The sequence below is a fragment of the Geotrypetes seraphini genome, chromosome 1 (assembly GCF_902459505.1).
Source record: "Geotrypetes seraphini chromosome 1, aGeoSer1.1, whole genome shotgun sequence".
Classification (NCBI taxonomy): domain Eukaryota; kingdom Metazoa; phylum Chordata; class Amphibia; order Gymnophiona; family Dermophiidae; genus Geotrypetes; species Geotrypetes seraphini.
The window spans coordinates 72928472-72951789 of record NC_047084.1 but is presented as its reverse complement, the minus strand read 5'-3'; the positions used below and the strand labels follow the sequence as shown (position 1 = coordinate 72951789).

Sequence of the window (23318 nt, the reverse complement as noted above, 5' to 3'; positions counted from 1 at the left end):
AAGAGATAGTTCAGGGGTAATAAGATAGAGGTCTATAAAATGAGTGGAGTGGAAAGGGTAGATGTGAATCGCTTGTTCACTCTTTCCAAAAATACTAGGACTAGGGGATATGCGATGAAGCTACTAAGTAGTAGATTTAAAACAAACCGGAGAACGTGTAATTAAACTATGGCATTCGTTGACAGAGAATGTGGTGAAATCAGTTAGCTTAGCGGGGTTTAAAAAAGGTTTGGATGATTTCCTAAAAGAGAAGCCCATAGGCCATGACTTATTCCTAGGATAAGCAGCATGAAATTTGTTTTACTACTTAGGATATAGCTAGGTACTTGGGACCTGGATTGGCCAGTGTTGAAAACAGAATACAGGGCTTGATGGACCTTTGGTCTATCCTAGTATGGCAATTCTTATGCTCTTATGACTTCATCTGCTGCTTGGTTTAATTTATTAAGCTCATCTTTTTACACGTACAATTAAAAGACAAACATTTTATGTACGTCAAACACAAAGGCCTACCTCAGGAGTCTTGAAAGTATGGATGACGATTTGAGAAGTTTGCTCGTATTCGTGAAAATATACGACCAAAATCAATCAAAGAGAGATATCATCCCACGCATAACACGTAAGACGTAAGGTGGAAGTCGACATCTCCCGTGTTATGCGCGGGATGATATCTCTCTTTGATTGATTTTGGTCATATATTTTCACGAATACGAGCATACTTCTCAAATCGTCATCCGTACTTTCAAGACTCCTGAGGCAGGCCTTGATGGCCGAAACATGTATATGTTGAGTCGATGAATGTATTTTATTGATGTCTGAACAATAAAGATCTTCAAATCATCAATATATTGAAGGATACTTTTTTAATGCACATCATTGTCTTCTGGACAATTCCACTCTGATTTGTGCAATTTTGTGGTTGTGGTGTTGCTTTCCCCTGTTCTTCTTGCGTCACCCACAAAACCAATATTTATATAACTTAGCCAGTTTTTATGAAATTATTAGGACAGAAATTCACTATGAAAGAATAAAAACAAATTTAGAAACTAAGCAACTTTGTGAAGCTTTGTAAGTTTGAACATAATTTACCTCTTCAGTATGTCAAACGTTTAATTGTGGCTTATCAATCTTTTATCCATTAGTGTCTGTTTTGCATGTTGCCATTTTAACACAAATGCTGTCATTGAATAAAATTCAGTATGTAAGGCTTCATTTGAAGTGGTATTTATCATGTCTTTGAAGAAGATTCTTTATCACTTGTCTTGCTTTCCTTGGCAAATATTTTCAAAAGAATTTCTTAGTCAAAGAATACCAAATATGCATACTAATACTAGAACTTTTCTAGAACTTGATCGAATTCACGAGACAATATGCAAAAAAACTTACCTAAATTTTCAAGTTCTATTTAAGCTTGATAGTCTGCATTTCACAATGGATCTATATATTATATCATCTATATTTAGTAGAGTGGAGTAGGGAGAAATGTGCTAACTGATTAGTGCAGGTTTAGTATGAGTCCCTCTTGCCTATGAAATAGGTGGTGGCAGGGGCTCACATGTTAATGGCCACATGCTAATGCAAAAATTAGCATGTGGCCATTAATACAGAAAATAGAAAAATCAGTACAATGGCCTTAGCGTGTGAGAATGACCCATGTAAGGATGTGCTATGGCCACTTTCTACTTCAGTTTGGTAAAAAGGCCCCCCAAATTTATCCTTTAGCACTGGGAATGAGTTTGGGAGCAGAAAATGCGTGTGTCCTGCACTAAGGGGCTGATTCTACAAATGGTGTCTCGATTGTAGGCAGCGATAGATATCTTACCACCATCTCACCAGCCAATCTGGACGCACGTTAAAAAAAAAAATCCACGCAGCGAAGGACGCCTACAATATAGGTGTCTGACTTGCACCTATTGAGGTGTCTCGGCATGCCTACCAATGCCAAGGTCCATAAGCATCCCTAGGTGTCTCTGTAGGTATGAGACAGACATCTGTAGGCCTGTATAATGCTAGCCTACATTAAATGCATCTGTTAGAAAAAAAAAAATGCGATTCTCTAAAGGACACCAATGCGTGATTGACACGTGATTGGTGATCGCTTCTTAGGAGGCCACCAAGATCGCTGTTCTTTAGAGAATTAGGCCCTAATTGATTAGTGCATGGGCATATTGCTGATTAGTGCATGGGCATATTGCTGATTAGTGCAGGTTTAGCATATGAGTAGAGAATGACACGGTGACAAAATTAATCACCGTCCCCGTCCCCGCGGATAACCGCGGGAAATAATCCCATGTCATTTTTTAGTGTCTATCTCAGCCTCAGTCCTTCTACACCAGCATTCTTGAAAGAAAAGCTTGCAGGTCAGTGGCTGTGGCCATTCATACTCTGATTCTTCCCTCTCTCCTTAAAGAATGACATGAAGATAGTTTACCGCGGTTATCCGCGGGGACGGGAACGGTAATGAATTTTGTCACTGTGTCATTCTCTACATATGAGTCTCTAATACCTACAAATCAGGCTCATGCACTAATGGCCATGAATCAATAGAAAAATTAGAGCATAGTCAATAAGAAAATTTGGAAAACTGGTCATTTTGCCCCTGTGGTAAATATAGCTGTGGAGGGGCATAATAAAAAAAAAACGTCTAAGTCCCCTTTTGGCCTAAGGCCTTAAACGTTGAAAGTAGAAGCAGGGAAAATGTCCATTATCAAAATAAACATCCAAAAGGTTTTTTTTTTATAATGGCCTGCCTCTACGTTCAGCTGTTTAAATGCCCAGACCACCACTACGTCTAAATTTATACCATATAATCAACCTAAAAAAAAGCCTAAGCTCCAAACGTCCAAAACAAGGGCTTTTAGACGAAGGAGGAGCCAGTCCTTTACCTAAAAGCTGGATTCTGTAACCGGTGTCTGTCAAACACAACACCGGTTACAGAATCCACCCCCCCCCCGACGACATCGGGGCAAGAGGGAGCCCAAGCCCTCTTGCCCCGCGATCCCCAAAACACCCCCCGCTGAGTCCGATGGGGCCAGGAAGAAGCCCAAGCCCCGCCAATCCGGCCCATGTGCTTAAGGCCCTGCCCACAGGAGGAGCCTAAGTCTCCTGGGCCTATTCTGGTTGGCCCAGGTGCTTCAGGTCCCACCTGTGGGCGGGGTTTGAGCAGCCTGGGCCAATCCGACCCCATTCCTGAGCTGGCTGGCCTGCCGGATGGGCGGGCTTGGCACCCGTCTGTCCGGCCAATGCTTTCAAGGTATGGGGGTGGGTTTGGGGGTGGGTCGTGAGGGTCAACGGGGGGGGGTCACGGGTCGGTGTGGGGGCCGATCAGGGGTTCGAGTGGGGCGGTCTTGGAGGGGTTGAGTCGAGGGCAGGAGGGCCTGGGATGCCTCCTGCCCGTATTTTAGTGGGAGGTCCGTCTGGGCAGGAGGGTTTGGGCTACCTCCTGGCCAGATCGGGGGGGGGGGGGAGAGGGGTTGGAAATCGCAGTGCCAGGAGGGTTTGGGCTCCCTCCTGGCCCCATTGGACTCAGCGGGGGGGGGGGGGGGAGATTTGGGGATCGCGGGGCAAGAGGGCTTGGGCTTCCTCTTGCCCCGATGTTGTCGGCGGGGGGGGGGGGGATGTATCATGGCAGGAAAAATTAGCCATCTTCCCTGCCGCGATGCAATCACTCCTCTACCTGAACTGCCACAACCCGCGGCAGGAGAGATTGGGCATTTCTCCTGCCGCGGGTCGCAGCAGTTCAGGTAGAGGGGTGATCGCATCGCGGTAGGGGAGATGAGGCATCTCTCCTGCCATGATGGTTGCGGTGGGGGGGGTAGGTTGCCAGGCCACTGAACTGATCGCGCCAGCCGCCATCAGCTCAACGGCCCCTTTTTTGGCACTTATATCTGTTTTGACTTGGTCTAAGTCAAAACGTATAAGTGCCGACTAGGCAACCTGTCAAATGTTTTGGTTATACGTGTTGTACGCCTAGGTGTAGGTCGGCCCACCTCCCGCCCACCGCCCGCCCTTTCCCCTCCTCTAAAAATGCCTCTTTTCTCTCTGTGCGTTTAAAGGCAGGGGAAAGGCATAAGCTGGTTTTAGATACGTCTAAAACCAGCTTTGATTATGTGTACTTGGACGATCAGGCTTTTTGATCGTCCAAATAGCCATTTAGGCCACTTTTTAGACTTTTTTTTAAATTATGAGCCCCTTAGCATGTAGGAATGTAAGGGAGCACTCAGGCTATTTTATACTGCAGTTTGATAAAAGGGCTCCTTAGTTAATTGCTTAAATTTCAATCTTATACTGAAGATTCACCATCTTCATAGATTTTCATTTTATTTTATTTTCCTTATTACTGTTATAGTTAGCAAATTATAACTTTGGTATAAACTGTATACTTTGCATTTTTATTCAAAGTTATATGGTTTGTCCACTCAAATGTCAATTTTTCACGTACACTATAAATTTTTCAATAAGAACTCTTGGACAACAGAATATAGTATTAGTGCATGCAGATATCGCAGTGAACTTTAGTAAATCCTGCCTCTAGTCTGCAACTTCTGAATTGTGAGGGAGCTTATCCATCCTGCTGCCTCTCTCTACACAGATAATATTTGAACGGTTCTGAGAAATCTGCAACAAAATGGATTGAAATACCTGTATTTTCCTGGCATGTCTGCATTTTACATTTCTGAAGTTGCTGAGGTTTGGGCTCATCCTGTTCACAAAGACCAGAGTCTTCAGTTTTCATATTTTCCTTATTGATGCATGCTATGGATCGACGCCGAATGCCATCACCACATGACACTGAACACTGAAAGATTAAGATCAGTAATCTGAAAACGTACATTTTATAAATTAATATTGTTTTAAAGATGGCAAAGAGGTCCCATAGACTTCATTATACAAATCTTAATGCTTCTACAATTCAGATTAGAACAATGAGAAAAACGGTGATGAAATTCAAAAAAGCGTGGGAAAAACATAGAGGATTTCTTTTTTTTTTTTTTAATTCTTTATTCATTTTCAAACTTACAATAAGTGTGATAAAATGTCCAAACAAATTAACAATATCTATATCACTTAATAATCATCAATGGTAACAGTGATAAATACTTAACTCCCCCCCTTCCCCTCCTTACCTATCAAATAATCAATATTTATACAATACATAACTATAAAATTCCCCCCCTTCCCTCACAATTGAACTTGTAAATTTAAGGGAAAAGAAAATTTCATCTAATCAGTACAATACTTTGTTAATGGCTCCCAAACATCTTGAAATTTCTTGAAACTACCCCGCTGTATTGCCAGATTTCTAATTAGAAAACAAAGAATGTAAATTAAAGAGCTAAGGCCAGTACTGGACAGACTTGCACGGTCTGTGTCCCATATGTGATGATTTGGTGTAGGATTGGGCTGGGAACTCCTCTAACTTGGACATTGAAACTATTACTGGCCAGACTTTATGGTAGATATCCTGCAAACAGGCTGGATAGGCTGGAGTGAGCTTGGATGGCAACTTCAGCATTTGGAACCTAGGACATCAGTGAGGCAATAGAAGGCTACGAAGCAGCCTGTCTAGATTGCTGCCGACGTTGCTGGTTTGTTATAAAGTATTTATTTCTGTCTCGTGGTTCGTATGGGAGGGAGAGTTCAAGGCAGTTGCAGTTCAAGGCAGATTACAAAAGAAGTTATCTGGTCATTTCCAGAGGAATTGAATAGTAGAGCGGTTTGTTACAGAGAATTGGGATGAGTCTTGCGGTGTTAGTTTGTCTTAAAGGATGTCTTGAATAGGATGGTTTTTATTTCTTTTCTAAACGATTTGTAGTCTGTAGTTGTTATCAGTAAATTGGAAAGTTGGTAGTCTAGTTTTGCTGCTTGGGTAGCTAGAAGGCTGTCGTACAGTTTTTTTCATTTGAAGTCTCTGATTGGGGGGATGAGTGAACGGTTTGTGCGTTCTCCTGTGTCTGGTTGAGGTAGTTTGGATTAGGCGGTTGTTTAGGTAGATGACCTGTCAATGAGTTCCAAAATTTCACCCCTACTATTGAAAACATAGAATTCCCAACCCTGGTATGTATCCTTCCTCTATATCCTGGGATACAGATGGAGGAGCCTAAAACCCTGATTGTCTCAGACTCCTTGGGAGGGGCCTTAGGTGTCTGAGCCAATCAGGGCCTTAGGCTCCTTCCTCTGCATCACATGATGCACTGAAGAGGGAAAGGCCTACCATTTTAGATCGGCGGGCCTCAGAGCTGGAGGGAATGAGCCTCCCTCCTGCTCTCTTCACAAAAAAGGTACGGGGGGAGGGGGAATTCAGGGGGCAGGTTTGGATGAGCATCTGGTGGCGGGGAGTGGCACCGAGCTTTGGAATAACTTGCCACTCTTGCTAAGAAACTTAGGCCCCTTCTTATCTTTCAGGAAGGCTCTGAAGACAGTCTTGCTTGCCAAACATTTTGAAAATTAATTATTCTACTTTTCCCAAATTAGATTTCTTTTGTTCTGTTCTTTTGTATTACTCTATTCTTAATACTAACTGAGTCGAGCTCCACATTGGTTGATGACCCGGTGCATAAAACTAAGTTTTAGTTTAATTTGGATGTCGAGGAGGGCCATCATCAGTGGGCGGTATTTTTTTCTTTTTTTTTTTAATGAAGCAAATATTGTGTGTGTGTAACATACATACAGCATTTGTGCCCTTTAAAAAAAGTTTCCTGCTCAAACAGCTGAGTGGCAGGATGCATTTCCTGCCTCTCAGCTGTTCGAGCCTCCCCTGCCTGCTCTGCGTATGTGTGAGAGTCGCTCTCACAGCGATCAATTGGACGGGAGAGATAGGGATTATGACAAACCTCCGCGCAAATCATTTGCATGCAAAATTTTTAGTGCATCAATAGCTCTTTTAAAATCAGCCAAAAATTGGATCGGAGTGGACCCACGGGGTCTTACCGATCCTGTTTAGTGCACCTGAGTAAGGTGTGTTGATGGTATGGATGGGAGAAGGTCAGTAGGTTGATAAATGAAGCCAAGTGCGTGCAGCGCCTATATCAATGCCTCTCAAATCTTTTTAGCTTCAGCACACTAAATGGAGCAAGTGTTTTTCATGGCACATTATAACTGAAATTATAAAATTGCAAAACCAACAAAAAATTAAATTTGAGAGTTAATTTCGACTTGGAGGATGGAATGTACAGCATCAGCATCTATGAGACAAACGTGTTTTTTTCTGTTACATAGATCTTTTTGAACCCCTGTTAGGTTACATAAGTTAGACAGTTCTAAATCTAATAGATGCTGGCACTGTCATTTACAGAAATTATGAAAGGTTGGTCAATGTTGAGACCTCCTTGTAATTTTCCCAACTATTCTTATTTATATATATTAGACATTGGGACACTGGATACTTATTTATATATATTAGACATTGGGACACTGGATACTTAGCTTCTGGAAGTCAATATGGGGACAGATTAACCTCATACTGGAATCAACAATCCCTTTGACGTATGAGGCAATTATATGTGGAACGCTGCTGCATGTCAAACCTCCCATGGATTGCTACAAGGGTAGGCTTTTCTTAAGTATGACAGGGATTGCTATGTATATGATAACCCGCAACTGGAAAAATTGCGACCGCCTCAACTTTCCGTTTTGGTGGGCCAGTTTATGTTTAGGGGACAAATATGAAAAGATGAATGCGGATATGTTGGAGCATAGCAAATTATTTAATTTGGTTTGGGGCCTGTTGACATCCTTTGTTAATTTAATATAGTTATCTAAGTTTAAAAATCTTTTGTTTATTTTTATGCATGTCCAGGTTGGGGAGGGTGGGTGGGTGGGGGATATCTTTTTGGATTTTTTTTTTTAATTAAATTGATTGAGGGGAGGGGTGGGATATTTATCTTATGCATTGTTATTAGTGGAATTTAAGTGCTTATATTGTTATTCATGTCTGTATAATTTATGGCACTGTGTTTTAACTTTGAAAATCAATAAAGTTATAAAAAAGTTCTTTAAGCTATGTATGGCTAACTGTAAAAATGGTGAAACTAAAGTAGATAGAATAGAATTGCTAATCAATGCGATGGATGTGCTTGTTTTTGTGTGCAAATTAACTTAAAATGCAATTCAATAGTCGACAAGCAAACACGCATTTCATCATCCACTATCTGCAGTTGTTCTCTTTTTTCGATTTCATTTCTGTCAGAGCTGAAAATTATTGGAATATAAAAATAAAGTAAAATTGTGGACTCTTTCGTGGCACACCCAGAATCTCTTCAGGGCACACCACTGTGCCGTGGCACACAGTTTGATGGACACTGGCCTAAGTTATGATATGTAGAAATTGGACAGCAGATTTCTGCTATATGGTAGAGGAAATTATATTTATAAATTACTTTCTACATGGTTTTTTTTCCCAGGTAAACCAATTTCAGAAGGAAAATGACCCTTGAGTCACCTCCATCCGCTGCCTAATGCTATCTTACTTTAGTTTGGATTGGTAAAATCAGAAGTGCCTGGAAAACAACTTTCAACCTCATTTTCGTTTTTTGCTCAACTTGTACTTGGCTTGGTAATTTACAGCAGAAAATAGTATTTTCCAAAGATGGGCTGAAGAATCATGGTCAACAATTGCAATCACTGTTCATTGTCCATATGTTCGCTCACTGGCAGCATTAGTACACTGCTATCACTGGTAAAATGGAAAATCAGGATAAACATGCAGGGGATAATTTTATAAAGGAGTTTTCACATGTACAGCTTTTTTATGCATGCAGTGTCTTTCTAAATTACCCTATAGGTTATGAATGCAAAAGAACTCAAAGTAACAAGATTGCATGTACTTTTATAAAACCTGTGTGTAGGTGTGGTCAGGGGAGGAGCTTGGACAGGGCTTGGATGGCATCAAGATTTACATACATGGCTTATAAACTCTGTTCCATCTACATTGCTGACAGCGTGTCTGTGTGTGGGGGGGGAGGAGTGGGGTCATTATTGTGATTTCAATTGCTAGAAACATGCAAGTTTCCTGAATTTCTGGAGAGCTTGCCCGTCCCTCACTGTTGAAAATGTGATAGTAAAACAGCACCACCTACAATGGAGGACTCACACTCAGCTCAGAGGAAACAGTGTTTGTAAAATAAGCACCTATGTACATACTGTACTTCACCCATGTATCTTTACACCTAATCCTGAGCATTTTAGCAGTGATTTCTTCAGCTTTTGTGAGGCTACTTTATAAAGATACATAGATGACCTATGAATCTTTATAACATAGCTTCAAAGTAGGTGCCTACTTGGCTCTTGAACCTAGGCATCCTGTCATAAAATTAATCTCCACAAGTTTCTAAGAGCAACCAGGTTAGACAGGATAGCAATACGACTAATTTTCAAACTGAAAAAAATTTGAATCCATATCACTCTATTTTAGCAGTCTTCACTGGCTGCTCATCTCTGCACGCATTAACTTCAAAATATGCATTGCCGTACATCGTACATGCGAGCTCAGCTGAGCCTTGGATATACCTTTTAATCAATTCTTGGTCCAATTCAGCCAGAAACATTGAGAAACTTCTTCTGATTCTTCCATCACCAAAAGGAATCAAATACAAGTGCATATTTAATACGCTTATCACCTATATCAGCACAAAGATCTGGAACATCCTCCCGACAACCATCAAAGCGGAATCCTACTATCATCAATTTCGAAAGAAACTAAAAACTCTTCTTTTTGAGCCAATACATTCCATTGACAATCAGTAGTATGCCCAACAGCAACGAACATCGCTTCAATTTGGGTAAACTTTACCTCTAACGTCTTCTCTATACTTCCTTTATAATAGCCACAGTCCTTTGTATTTCTCTTTGTCTCTTGAATTGTACGTCACCTTGAACTTAGTTAATTTTATTTCTTTTATTTTTATTTCTTTTAATTTCTGTTTGATATTATATTTATTTTGTTAGATTTACTAATCTACCCATATTATTTCATTCTTCTTGGATTTTCTGGGTTCCTTGTTAACAATGTTTCAAGTGTCTCTGGAGATCTTCTTTCTTCCTTTCTATTTAACTTTATCTAATTGATGGGCTTCTCTAAGGCATTTTAGTTAGATTGTGAGCCCGTTTGGGATAGTGAGGGTAGTTACAATACAAGTAAAGCAGATTTAACACTGTGAATGTAAACTGTAACCCGTTCTGAGCTCTTAGAGGAGGATGGGATATAAATCTACATAAATAAATTGTTAGATTAGATTAGGATAGATAAGAAGACAAGTGAAAGATGGAAACAGTGGCTATAGGAGTATGCATTACAGAGTAATGAAAGGTTGGAGAAAAGGAGAAAGGCCTATATTCACTAAAGATAGCGACTCAAATCGTTGTTGGCCGATTCTCTGGCCGATTTGCAAATATCGATTGATTCACTATCAAGTGAATCAGTGAGCGATTGGGTCGGTGCAGAACCCTGACACTAGTGACAGGAGAAGCAGCCTCCTGTCACTGCTGTTAGGACTTCTGCTTCTTTTTCTTTTTAATGGGACAGATGTTCTGCGTGGCCATCTATCCCATTAAAAAAGCCCTCTCCCTGCTTTAGCACCTCTGATCCACAGACCGTTCCCCACCCCGCAAATCGCCCTAAATGGCAGGAGGGATGCCCACTCCCTACTGCCACCAGATACCAGCCGCTGCAGCAAATGAATGGCAGGAAGGATGCCCACACCCTCCTGCCACCAGACACCCCTCCCCCGCTGCTGCCCGCCGATGCCATCAAACTATTAAATATGGCAGGAGGGATGCTTACTCCCTCCTGCCACCAGACACCCAACGCCAATGAATGGCAGGAGGGATGCTCTCTTCCTCCTGCCAGTGGAGTGCCCCCTCCCTTGGCCTCCTATCCCCCTTGGCCCCCTTCCTCCTGGTTACCTTTCGTTGGGAGCAGGAGTCCCTCCTGCTCCTCTGCCGGCTGCCGCTGTCTGCAATGCAGGCCTTAGGCCTTGCCTCGTGCATCATATGATGCATGGGGAGGGGCCTAAGGCCCTGATTGGCTCAGATGCCTGAAGACCCCACCCTTGGGTGGGGTCTTAGGCATCTGAGCCAATCGGGATTCCCTTAGGCTCCCTCTGTATCCCAGATACAAGGGGGAGGAGCCTTAGCTCCTAAGACCCTGCCCATTAAGTGGAAACATTCACAGGGGCAGGTTTTTGGAGACCTCTGCATCTACTGTATGTGCATATTTGGAAATATTTGCTTATATGTGAGTAAATTAACCCAGAAAATTTGGGTGTGCTAAAAAGCAGGTAAAACTGTGAGGTAATTGTCAACAGAAATGTGCACATACTTTTGTTTTGCAATTTGGTGCATTTTTTTGTGTGTGTACATGAAGTTTCTATATGTTGTGCAAATTACGGTCTATTAGACTGTTGGTACAGTCATTAATTCTAAGTATTTTGGATTACTGTAATATAATTTACTTAGCGGGTTATCAGAAAAATCTTCATAGACTCTGCATCATACAAAACACAGCAGTTGATTAATTTTCAATCTGAAAAAATCAGACCAAGTCGCACTTTATTACCAAAGACTACATTGGTTACCAGTTGAGGCCAGAGTCAGATTTAAATTGGTTGTATCTGCTATAAAGTTTTACATGGTTTAGCACCTGATTATCTTGTGGATCAATTAATTCACAACGCCCAAGACAAAATTGCAATTTGTTTGATTTTTCATCGGTAAAGGCTTGTTTCTACAAGGGGTCGTTTCTACAAGAGGTATTTTCAACGACTCCTATCTTTTAGGATAGAGTTTGTAAATCTGTTAGTTAGCTCTGTCTCTTATCAGCAGTTCAGGAAATTATTGAAAACCTACTTATTTAAGAAATTTTTTGTAATTTCTAGGTCATTTGTTTTTATTGTCACTGTTTCAATTTTCTTTTGTAGACCACATAGAACTCCTAAGGTACTGTGGTATACAAATAAATTTTTATGTTATGTTATGTTATAAAGTTTCACTAAGCTGCTAGCTACAAGATCTGCAGTTGCTGATCTTATGATACATCTTGGGCTGGATTCTGAAAGAAGTGCTGAATGTTAGGCAATATCAACATGCGCCTAGATTGTGACTACTGGCGCCTAATGTGTTTTAGTTGGTTTTAAGTGGCGTGATAATTGGTTGCGCCATTAAAAACCAATTAAACACTCATTAAAAAAAAATTAGGCATCGCTAGGCGGCCTCTGGGACCGGCGCTTAATTTGAGCTTCCTCAAGTGGGGAGTGTGTGGTGCAGTGGTTAAACCTACAGCCTCAGCACCATGCTGCTCCTTTTGACTCTGGGCAAGTCACTTAATCTCCCCATTGCCCCAGGACATTGTAAGCCTGCTGGGATAGAAACATAGAAACATAGAAAATGACGGCAGAAAAGGGCTATAGCCCACCAAGTCTGCCCATTCCAATTATCCGCCCCCCAGAGTTCACTCCCCTAGAGATCCCACGTGAATATCCCATTTCCTCTTAAAATCCGTCACGCTGCTGGCCTCAATCACCTGCAGTGGGAGTCTATTCCAATGAGCCACCACTCTTTCGGTGAAGAAGTACTTCCTGGAGTCACTTGAAATTTCCCTCCCCTGATTTTCAGCGGATGCCCTCTGGTGGTTGAGGGTCCCATGAGACAGAAGAGATCATCTTCTGACTCGATACGTCCCGTGATGTACTTATACGTTTCAATCATGTCTCCCCGTTCTCTTCTTTTCTCAAGTGAATACAGCCGCAATTTTTTTAGTCTTTCTTCATACGTGAGATCCTTGAGCCCCAAGACCATCCTTGTCGCCATTCGTTGAACCGACTCGATCCTCAGTATGTCCTTATGGTAGTGTGGTCTCCAGAACTGAACACAGTACTCCAAGTGAGGCCTCACCATGGATCTGTATAACGGCATCATTACTTCAGGTCTCCTGCTGACAAAACCTCTGCGGATACAACCCATCATCTGTCTTGCCCTGGAGGAAGCCTTCTCCACTTGATTGGCAGCCTTCATGTCCTCACTGATAGTCACCCCTAGATCGCATTCTGCCGTGGTCTTAACCAATGTTTCACCATTCAGTACATAAGTTCTACGCGGATTTCTCTTGCCCAGGTGCATTATCTTGCATTTTTTAGCATTGAAGCCTAGCTGCCAAGTAGTTGACCATCTTTCCAGCAGCAGTAAATCATGTGTCATATTGTCAGGTAATACGCTTTTGCCTACTATGTTGCAAAGTTTGGCATCGTCAGCGAACAGTGCTACCCTTCCTTTAAGTCCTTGCGTCATATCTCTTATGAATAAATTGAATAGAATCGGGCCCAGGACTGAGCCCTGCGGCACCCCACTGATCACATCCGATGCCTTGGATGGGGTACCGTTCACCACCACCCTCTGAAGTCTACCGCTCAGCCAGTCCCCAACCCATGTAGTTAGAGTGTCTCCCAATCCCATCGTTTTCAACTTGTTCAATAGCCTTCGGTGTGGGACACTATCAAATGCCTTGCTGAAATCCAAATATACCACATCCAGTGATTCTCTGGCATCCAGTTGTCTAGTAACCCAGTCAAAAAAGCTAATCAGATTAGATTGGCATGATCTACCCTGGGTGAACCCATGTTGGTGGGGGTCACGTAGGTTTTCCTCGTCTAGGATTGTGTCAAGATTCCGTTTGATCAGAGTTTCCATGAGTTTACACACTACAGATGTGAGACTCACTGGTCTGTAGTTTGCCGTCTCTGTCCTGCAGCCCTTTTTGTGGAGTGGGATTACGTTAGCTGTTTTCCAGTCCAAGGGGACTCTTCCTGTGCATAGAGAAAGATTGAAAAGCACAGACAATGGTTCTGCCAGGACTTCACTTAATTCCCTGAGCACCCTGGGGTGTAGGTTGTCCGTCCCATAGCCTTGTTTACTTTGAGTCTTGATAGACAGGGAAAAATGCTCAAGTACCTGAATAAATTAATGTAAACCATTCTGAGCTCCCCTGGGAGAACAATATAGAAAATTGAATAAATATCAGCCTCCGATAACCAGAGCTGATATTGTGACATCATAATGTCTCATTCCACCAATGCCTAAGAGCCAACCTCATCAATGACATCACAATGGCTTCATTGTCCTATACTCGGCTCACTTCTGCTGCATTTTGATTTCTAGAGTGGCACAGTGATTAAAGCTACAGCCTCAGCTCCCCGAGGTTGTCAGTTCAAACCCACACCGCTCCTTGTGACCCTGGGCAAGTCACTTAATCCCCCCATTGCACCAGGTACATTAGATAGATTGTGAGCCTGCTAGGACAGACAGGGAAAATGCTCGAGTAGCTGAATAAATTCATGAAACTGTTCTGAGTATAGAATAGTATAGAAAACTGAATAAATAAATATATCACATACTATACCTTCTCTGTACTATACTTCTTTCACTACCAGGCTCATTTTTTAATTTTGTAAGTAACCCTTTATTTATTTATTTGAATTTATGCAGCAAAAGAACCAAAAAGGACAAACTTTTTTTTTTTAAATTTAGTTCTTTTTACCAGAGTTTTTGCTTCAGTGACTTTGTCTCAGGACCAATGCTGTTACTAGCTGCTGGTCCCGCTGTTACAGGTAGAATTTCAATTTGTTTCTCAATATCAGACATACATTCAAACTGTGTAGATGTCAAGCTGGGATCCAAAACAGAAACAGATTTCAAAACGCGACCGTCCAAGGACTTAGGAACATTCTCACAGTGATATAATGCAAGACTGCGGTTGCCTGCAGGCTAATTGGAAATCAATTGTTCTTGTTGTGAAGCCATCACAACCACAGAAAATATGAAGACTCTTTTCTTTCAACTCTACTTTTTTTGACTATGGTGATGATGGTCACTTTTTCTGTTCAAAGCGATTTTTTAAAAACTGGGTGTCAGGAAGAGGAGCTAAGTAGTAGACGTGTCAATGAACCATCTCCTGCTGTTGTTCCACTTGAGTCTGGTGACAGAAGAAATATATTGATTTTGTAGAGGACAGGTGCTACTTGCTCTCTTATCACTGCTGAAGAAAGCCTAGACCTAGCCAAGGAAGGGATAGGGGTGAAGGCAGCAGATTCAAAGGTAGAAAGGGGGGTGAATTATAAGTATGAGGTTTTTAAAAAATATGAGCAGGAGCAGTAAAGGCTGAAGAGCAAGCAGGGCCTTCATTAGCACAAGTAGTGGCATACTTGATCCATGCTGCACAGACGCATGGGCCCAGATGTTGCCCTATTTCACAGAGCAGTAGGGGATACAAAGTGAAAAAGAAGCCATGTTAAAAATGGGATGGAGGCATATAGCATGGAGCAACAGGTGCCGTATGCACTGGCTAGTGGCATTTTTAAGGCAAAATACACAGTTCCTTCTAAGCTGAGCGGGAGCCCTCCGACTGCATTGCTGGCAGTGGGAGATTTTTAAAAAAAAAAAATTGCATTTTCAATCGCTAGGGACAGGTTACTTGGAGTCCTGCAGAGCTTACCTGTCCCTCACTAATGAAAATGCGATAATAAAACATCACCCTCCACTGGCAGGACTATAGGCGAAGGACTCCCTCTCAGCTTAGAGGGAACAATGTCCAAATGTTGAAGACCAGCCACCTCACTAGTTAGTCACTGTTTTACTACCTCTAATGCAGGGATCTCAAAGTCCCTCCTTGAGGGCTGCAATCCAGCCGGGTTTTCAGGATTTCCCCAATGAATATGCATGATATCTATGTGCATGAACTGCTTTCGATGCATATTCATTGGAGAAATCCTGAAAACCCGACTGGATTGCGGCCCTCAAGGAGGGACTTTGAGATCCCTGCTCTAATGGCTTAGCTGTTTGCCAGTAGCCTTGTGGTACTACTGCTAGGGTTCAATCTGTAAACTATAGGCAATCACTTCTTAATTGACAGTTTGACTTCTAGTGTAGAATTGTAAGACTACTACTGGGGGGTCAAAGCCACCATTTCGAATCTGGTACTGAAGAGGGCAAGAGCGACTTGTGATTGCTCTTGCCCTTAGACCCTAGACACAGGTACCTGGGGGGATGGTGGTGGGGGGTGAAAGATGGTTACCTGCCTTTTGGGAGGGGTCTTTCTGATGTCACTTTGCAGGTTTGAGAGAAAGAGGTATCATCCAGATGTCACTTGGGACAAGTGAGCAGAGAGGACAGATCTGCCTTGTCACTATGGGGGGATAGGGGGGATAGAGGGGTCTGTCTCAAGTCACCTGGGAGGGTGGAGGGAGAGGAATGGGTGGGTTTTCCTTAATACCTATAGGGCACCAGTACATGCATTGACAGATAACACAGGTGCACCCACACTGTTGATGCATGCATAACGTGACCATTAATTTTTTTCCTCAAAAGGGGCAGGACCCCCCCTACCCGTACCTTTTCTTAATCCCGGCAGCTGCCTCCTGTCCTGATGTCTTCTGGCAGTGGCAGAGCAGCGCACAAGGCAGGTGTGAGCTTTTCACGCGCCTTCCTGGTCCCGCGCCGCTCACTGAATGGCTGCCGTCAGTTCTCGAGGAACTCGCAAGAACTGACGGCATCCATTCAGTGAGCGGTGCGAGACCAGGCAGGCAGGCACGCCGCTCTGCCACTGCTGGAAGACATCAAGACAGGAGGCAGCCGCCAGGATTAAAAAAAGGTATGGGGGAGGGGGGGGGCGTATTCACTACGGTACTTGTTTCTTCAGCGGGCCCCAAGCTGTGCTTGGGGACAATGGGACAGGCTACTTAAAAATGGGATGGTCCCATTCAAAACGGGACCTACGGTCACATTAAGTATGGGGCTGATTCTATTAATGGCACCGTTCAGCGTGTTTGTCAATCAACTTCTAGTTGCAGTTTATAGAATCTTGCCTAGTGGCACCTAGATGTGTTTTGGTGTAGCTAGGCATCCTGGAAGTAGGCGCTGAGATATTAGTTTCAAAATTTAAGCATATTTTTTTCCAAATAATAAATAAATTTATTGCAAGAATATATTTTGTGTGTAGTGAAAAGTGCTCCGTGCCCTTTGTCTCCTGCAATTAGAGCCGCTAAGAGAACAAGTTTCATTGGGCCTAATTTACCAGCATCTAACTCAAAAGGCTAGTGACATCTAAGTCAACCATACCTATTGTCCACCCCTAACCATGCCTACTTTTCACGTGGGTATCATTAAGTGTCTGAAAGTGCCTTCACTTAGGTGTTGCTAGGCATCACATGGAATTCCACACCTAACTTTAAATTATTCAATTAACTTTAACTGCACAATTTGCCATTTAAGCTAATTGATTTAATTTAGGATAGGTACTGATTTTACTTGGGCACTGCTAAGCGGTCTCAATTACGGTGCCTAGTGGCACCTAACTAGGGCGCCATTTACAGAATCTAGCCCTAAGACCCATATTCTATAAACGGCACCCTACTAGAGTCTAACTTTCACTCCATCAAAAATGACAAAGACTAGGGGGCACTTGATAAAGTTACAGGGAAATACTTTTAAAACCAATTGGAGGAAATTTTTTTTTCACTCAGACTGGGGAAAGCATTGCCAGAGGTTGTGGTAAGAGCGGATAGCGTAGCTGGTTTTAAGAAAGGTTTGGACAAGTTCCTGGAGGAAAAGTCCATAGTGTGTTATTGAGAAAGACATGGGGGAAGCCACTGCTTGCCCTGGATTGGTAGCATGGAATATTGCTACACCTTGGGTTTTGGTCAGGTACTAGTGACCTGAATTGGCCACCGTGAGAACGGGCTACTAGGCTTGATGGACCATTAGTCTGACCCAGTAAGGCTATTGTTATGTTCTTATGAAATCACCGTTTTAAAAACTAAAAAAATCATTTTAAAAAGCATCTACCAGTGCCTTAATAAACAGCACCTGTACCATGCTCACAGAGGTGCTTTACGATACCTAATGCTACTGTAGGTAAAGCTAACACTGGAAGTGGTGCTAGGTGTCATAAAGCACCTCCGTAGGTGAGATTCACATAAAAAAGTAGGCACCAATAATGTAGGCCTTGAAAACCCTGGCTTATATTTCCATTGTCTACCCTTTCTATAAATGGTACCGTTGCGTTAATTACAAGTGATTGGTGGCCGATTTTAAGGCGCTGTTTATAGAATCTGGGCCTAAATGTCTGCCCTATGTGGTAAATGCAAGACAGATGTTGGCCACATCCCTCTAATTTTACCACATAAGATTTACGCATACTGCATGTTATGTTTTGCAACTAACATACGGCAAGTGCAAAATCTTACCACACTTTAGTAAACAAGTCCTTAGCTTTTCTCTGAGCTATCTTACCAGCTCATCTTTAATGATATAACCGGCTCCTTCAGTGGCATCGTGAGAGTAGGAGGCCACTAGGATGGTAGTGCTCCCCTGTACCCTCCTCTCCACCCCCTGCTCCTTCCACACCCCTATGCCTCACTCGCACCCTCCCTTCCCACCCCATATCTCTTTAAAATGTTCCCCAGCATGAGCAGCTTCTCTGGCCTGCTGCTCGTGCTGGCATTGGCTTTCGCTCTGATGTCACTTCCTGTCCCCGCGACCCGAAAGAGGAAGAGGAAGCCAGGCCGGTGTGAGCAGTAAGCTAGAGCAGTTGCTCACGCTGGCAAAGATTTTAAAGAGGGAAGGGATGGTGCGAGCGTGGCATGAGGGGCAGAGACGTGCTGGTGCCCCCACCAAGACAGTGCCCGGGGCAGTCCACACCCCATACCCCACCCCCACGCCCCTTTACTACACCACTGGACTTCCTTGCAGTCTCATTAGCCTTGGTTGCTTTGGTAAGTTTCCTTTCCAATTCTCTCCTGGTCTGCATGATAAAGTATTTTCAATTTCTCTCCTCAATTTTGCCTTGGCCAGTGCTTATGTTCTTTAAGAATTCCTTATTAGTACTTTCTAAAGTATGCCTTTTTGGTTTTAATAGCCTCATTCACAGCCTCATTGTTCCATAATTGCAGTTATTTAGGCCCTATTCATGATTTACCAATATAATCACACATCCCAGAGTGCTGATAGAATTGAAAAATGAACTTGCAGATCTATTGTTGGTAATTTGTAATTTTCTCTAAAATCCAGCATAGTACTGGAAGACTGGAGGGTGGCCAAAGTAACGCTGATTTTTAAAAAGGGTTCCAGAGGTAATAGAGGAAATTATTGACCAGTGAGTCTGATGTAGGTACCGGGCAAAATGCTAGAGACTATTATATAGAATCATATGACAGAACATATATATGCAAGCATGGATTAATGAGAGAAAGCCACCATGGGCTGAGTGAAGGGAAATCTTGCCTCACTAATCTACTGCATTTCTTTGAATGAACATGTGGAAAAAGGTGAGCCGGCTGATATTGTGTATTTGGATTTTCAAAAGGCATTTGACAAAGTACCGCATGAAAGACTTCCGAGGAAACTGGAAAGTCATGAGATAGGAGGTAATGTCCTATTATGGATTAAGAACTGGTTGAGAGACAGGAAACAGAGAATAGGTTTAAATGGTTAATATTCTCAGTGGAGAAGGGTAAATAGTGGGGTTCACCGAAACAAAGCAGATAGAAAGGTTGTATTTAGTCCAACCCCACACAAAAAAACTCTCCAATATTAAATGAAAGGCACTTATATCATAAAATATATCTATTTCTAAATAGAGGAGGAAAAGTTTCTGACCCCCCTCCCCCCGTCTCATGCAAAACAGATTAGAAAAGGGGAAATACCTCATTGGCTGAAAAACCTCTTCCTACCCACTTAAAGTGTCCAGGTCAACTGAGTACATATAAATATGCAATTTATAAATATACGTTTGCTGTTTTTAGATTATTAAGAGGTCCTATAACCTGATGCAGCACAGAGTGAAAATTCAGCGGAGAAAGTGGTTTTTGGAAGATCTTGTCACTGAAGAAGTTGAAGTGTGGATAACAACTGATCTAGTCACTCTGGCAGTGGGAAGATAAGTAAAAAAAATTGTGACTATGATTTTGACTTTGGGGAATGTTTTAAAGTTTCATTGGGATTTAAAGTTTCATTGAACGTATTTTCACTTACTGGTTTTGAATGGTACACTATGGGCTCCTTTTACTAAGCTGCGTTAGGGCATTAACACACAGCATTGAGCTGGCGTTAGTTCTAGCCGCTTAGCGCACGGTAATACCCTGTGTGCGCTAAAACCGCTAGTGCATCTTAGTAAAAGGAGCCCTATAACTTGCGTATTTATATATACATCAGTTGAACTGGACACTTTAAGTGAGTAGGAGTAGGTCTGTCAGCCAGTGCGGTATTTCCCCTTTCAAGTCTGTTTTGCATGAGAGTATCAGGCAGCAGACGGGGGGTCTGAAGCTTTTCCTCCTCTATTTTGAAATAGGTATAATTTTATGATATAAGTAACTTTCATTTAATATTGGAGAGTTTTTTGTGTGGGTTTAAATAGTGGGGTTCCCCAGGGGTCTGTGCTTTTTAATATATTTATCAGGGATGGGAATAACTAGTGAGATAATTAAATTTGCTGATGACACAAAGGGCTCCTTTTATGAAGCTGCGTTAGCGGTTTAACGCGAGTAATAGCGCGTGCTAATTTGCCGGCCGCGCTAACCGCTACCGCCTCCTCATGAGCAGGCGGTAGGTAGCCCGCGCTAAAAATGTGCGTGCGATAAAGCTGCTTCGTAAAAGGAGCCCAAAGTTGTTCAGAGTTGTTAAATCACAAAAGAATTGTGAAAAATTGCAAGAGGACCTTGTGGGACTGGAAGACCGGGCATCAAAATGGCAGATGACATTTAATGTGAGCAAGTGCAAAGTAATTCATGTAGGAAAGAGAGACACCAACTATAGTTACGTGATGCAGAATTTCACAGTAAGAGTCACTGTCCAGGAAAAGGATCTAGGTGTCATCGCCGAGGATACGTTGAAACCCTTAGCTCAGTGTTAGGAATTATCAGGAAAGGAATACTGTGTACAATTCTGGCCGCTGTATCTCAAAAAAGATGAAGCTGAATTAAAAAAGGTACTGAGAAGGGCGACGAAAATGATAAAAGGGATGGGACAACTTTCCTATGAGGAAAGGCTAAAGTGGCTAGGGCTCTTCAGCTTGGAGAAGAGACAGTTGAGGGGTGATATGATAGAGGTCTATAAAATACTGAGTGGAATGGAAAGGATATATGTGAATCCCTTATTTACTCTTTCAAAAAATACTAGGAATAGGGGGCATGTGATGAAGCTCCTAAGTAGTAGATTTAAAACAAACCGAAGAAAATATTTCCTCATACAACGTATAATTAAATGCTGGAATTCGTTGCCAGAAAATATGGTGAAATCAGTTAGCTTAGCAGGGTTTAAAAAAGGTTTAGATAAATCCACAGCTTATTCCTTGGATAAGAGCATAAAATCTGTTTTATTATTTGGAATCTAGCTAGGTACTTAGAACTTGCATTGGCCACTGTTGGAAACCTTTGGTTTGTCCCAGTATGGCAATTCATATGTTCATAAACACTGTCATTTACATATGAATAAACTTTGAAAAATATTTTAGAAAGCTAGGATTTACATGTATAAATCTGCAATATGTGCATAAGGCAAGGGGGTGTAGTCTGGGTAGGGTTTAGACAGGACCCAAAAAGTGCAATTGGGATTTACAGCCACTGCTGGTTATGTATAGATTTTGTAAAAGTGCTCCTTTAGGGCAGTGCTCTACAGAAGAGAGAAGGGAGGTTGCCCCCCTTAATCCCCCAGTGTTGCCCCCTAATATTGATTATGTTTAGTGATTGCAGTCTCTGTGGCTGATATTCAGCCTGTAGGAGGCAGACCACATAAATTTCATGGTTGATAGTGAGTTTGGATATTCAACGCTGGGCTGTTTCTGTGGAGCGTTGTATTTTTTTTTGGCTGGTGCTAACTTAACCAGCTAAGCCAATATTCAGCACCGGTTGGTTATGTAAATATTGGCCAAAGATAGGCTTGCTATTTACATTGTCCTATTTGGCAACTACACTTGGCTGATCAGCGCTGAATATTACTAATAATTATTGCGCAATATAGCTGGTTATATTTTAGCTACTACCTGTGAGTATTCAATGGAGATAACCAGCCGTCTCATGCTGAATATGTGCGATTATCTAGTTAAACACTATTTGTAGCTGCTTGATGTTTGTTTAATTTCTTCAGGAAATCTGTAGTGTCTTGTATGAAGCTGTTTCTCTTGTGCACTAAGGCCTAAATTCTCAATAGTGTGCAGTAAGTTAGGCAGTGTTTTGAGATGTTTGTGTTTTGAGGTGCTCTGCCGGCACCTAACTTAATTGGTTTTAATTGGCTTAATTGGCACACTAATCGGTTAAGTCAATTAAAAAACAATTAAACCATGATTTTCAAAAAAATGGAAGCATCTAAGGACGCCACCTAAAAGGCCACCAATATCCTATCCACAGTGGCGCTTTATGCATCATAAAGCGCTTCCATGGACTAATGTACCTGAAACCTTCTTCAGGTACATTAGCGACAGGAAAAAGAATGCAGACGGGATAGTACGCCTTAGAACGCCAGACGGGAATTATGTGGAAACAGATTCTGAAAAAGCCAAACTACTGAACGATTACTTCTGTTCAGTCTTTACCTGCGAGGCGCCAGGGCACGGGCCACGGCTGGAAGCAAAGGAAAGCAAGGAAGACCCATTTCTGAATTTTGAGTTCACACCAGCTGATGTTTACAGAGAACTTTCAAGACTCAAGGTGAACAAAGCCATGGGACCGGACAATTTACACCCAAGAGTGCTCAGAGAGCTGTGCGATGTTCTGGCGGAACCGTTAGCCATGCTCTTCAATCTCTCCCTAGGTACGGGGAGAGTCCCTCTGGACTGGAAAACAGCTAACGTCGTTCCTCTGCACAAAAAGGGTTGCAGAGCAGAGGCTGCGAATTACAGACCGGTGAGTCTCACATCAATAGTGTGCAAACTCATGGAAATTCTACTTAAAGGTAAATTAGACACGATAATGGATGAAGGGATTCTAAGGGATCCCTGTCAACATGGATTCACCAGAGGCAGGTCATGCCAATCCAATCTTATAAGCTTCTTCGATTGGGTGACAGGAAAGCTAGACTTGGGAGAGTCTCTGGACATAGTGTACTTGGATTTCAGTAAAGCTTTCGACAGTGTCCCACACCGTAGACTACTAAACAAGATGAAATCAATGGGTTTGGGTGAGAAACTAACTGCATGGGTCAGTGATTGGCTGAGTGGAAGACTTCAGAGGGTGGTGGTCAACGGCACCCTCTCTGAGACATCGGAGGTGACTAGTGGAGTGCCGCAGGGCTCAGTCCTGGGACCATCCCTTTTCAACATATTCATAGGGGACTTGACCCGG

General features: G+C 42.5%; 1 protein-coding gene across 2 annotated transcripts in view; it reads right to left on the bottom strand.

The window, feature by feature from the left end:
- The window catches only part of ADAMTS12 (ADAM metallopeptidase with thrombospondin type 1 motif 12), a 521425-nt gene that overhangs the window by 26507 nt on the left and 471600 nt on the right, over positions 1-23318 (bottom strand). For both annotated transcript variants that reach the window (XM_033933191.1, XM_033933212.1), the window contains one exon: positions 4642-4798. In XM_033933191.1, the coding sequence (XP_033789082.1) occupies positions 4642-4798 (157 nt within the window). The remainder of the gene's footprint in view (positions 1-4641; positions 4799-23318) is intronic.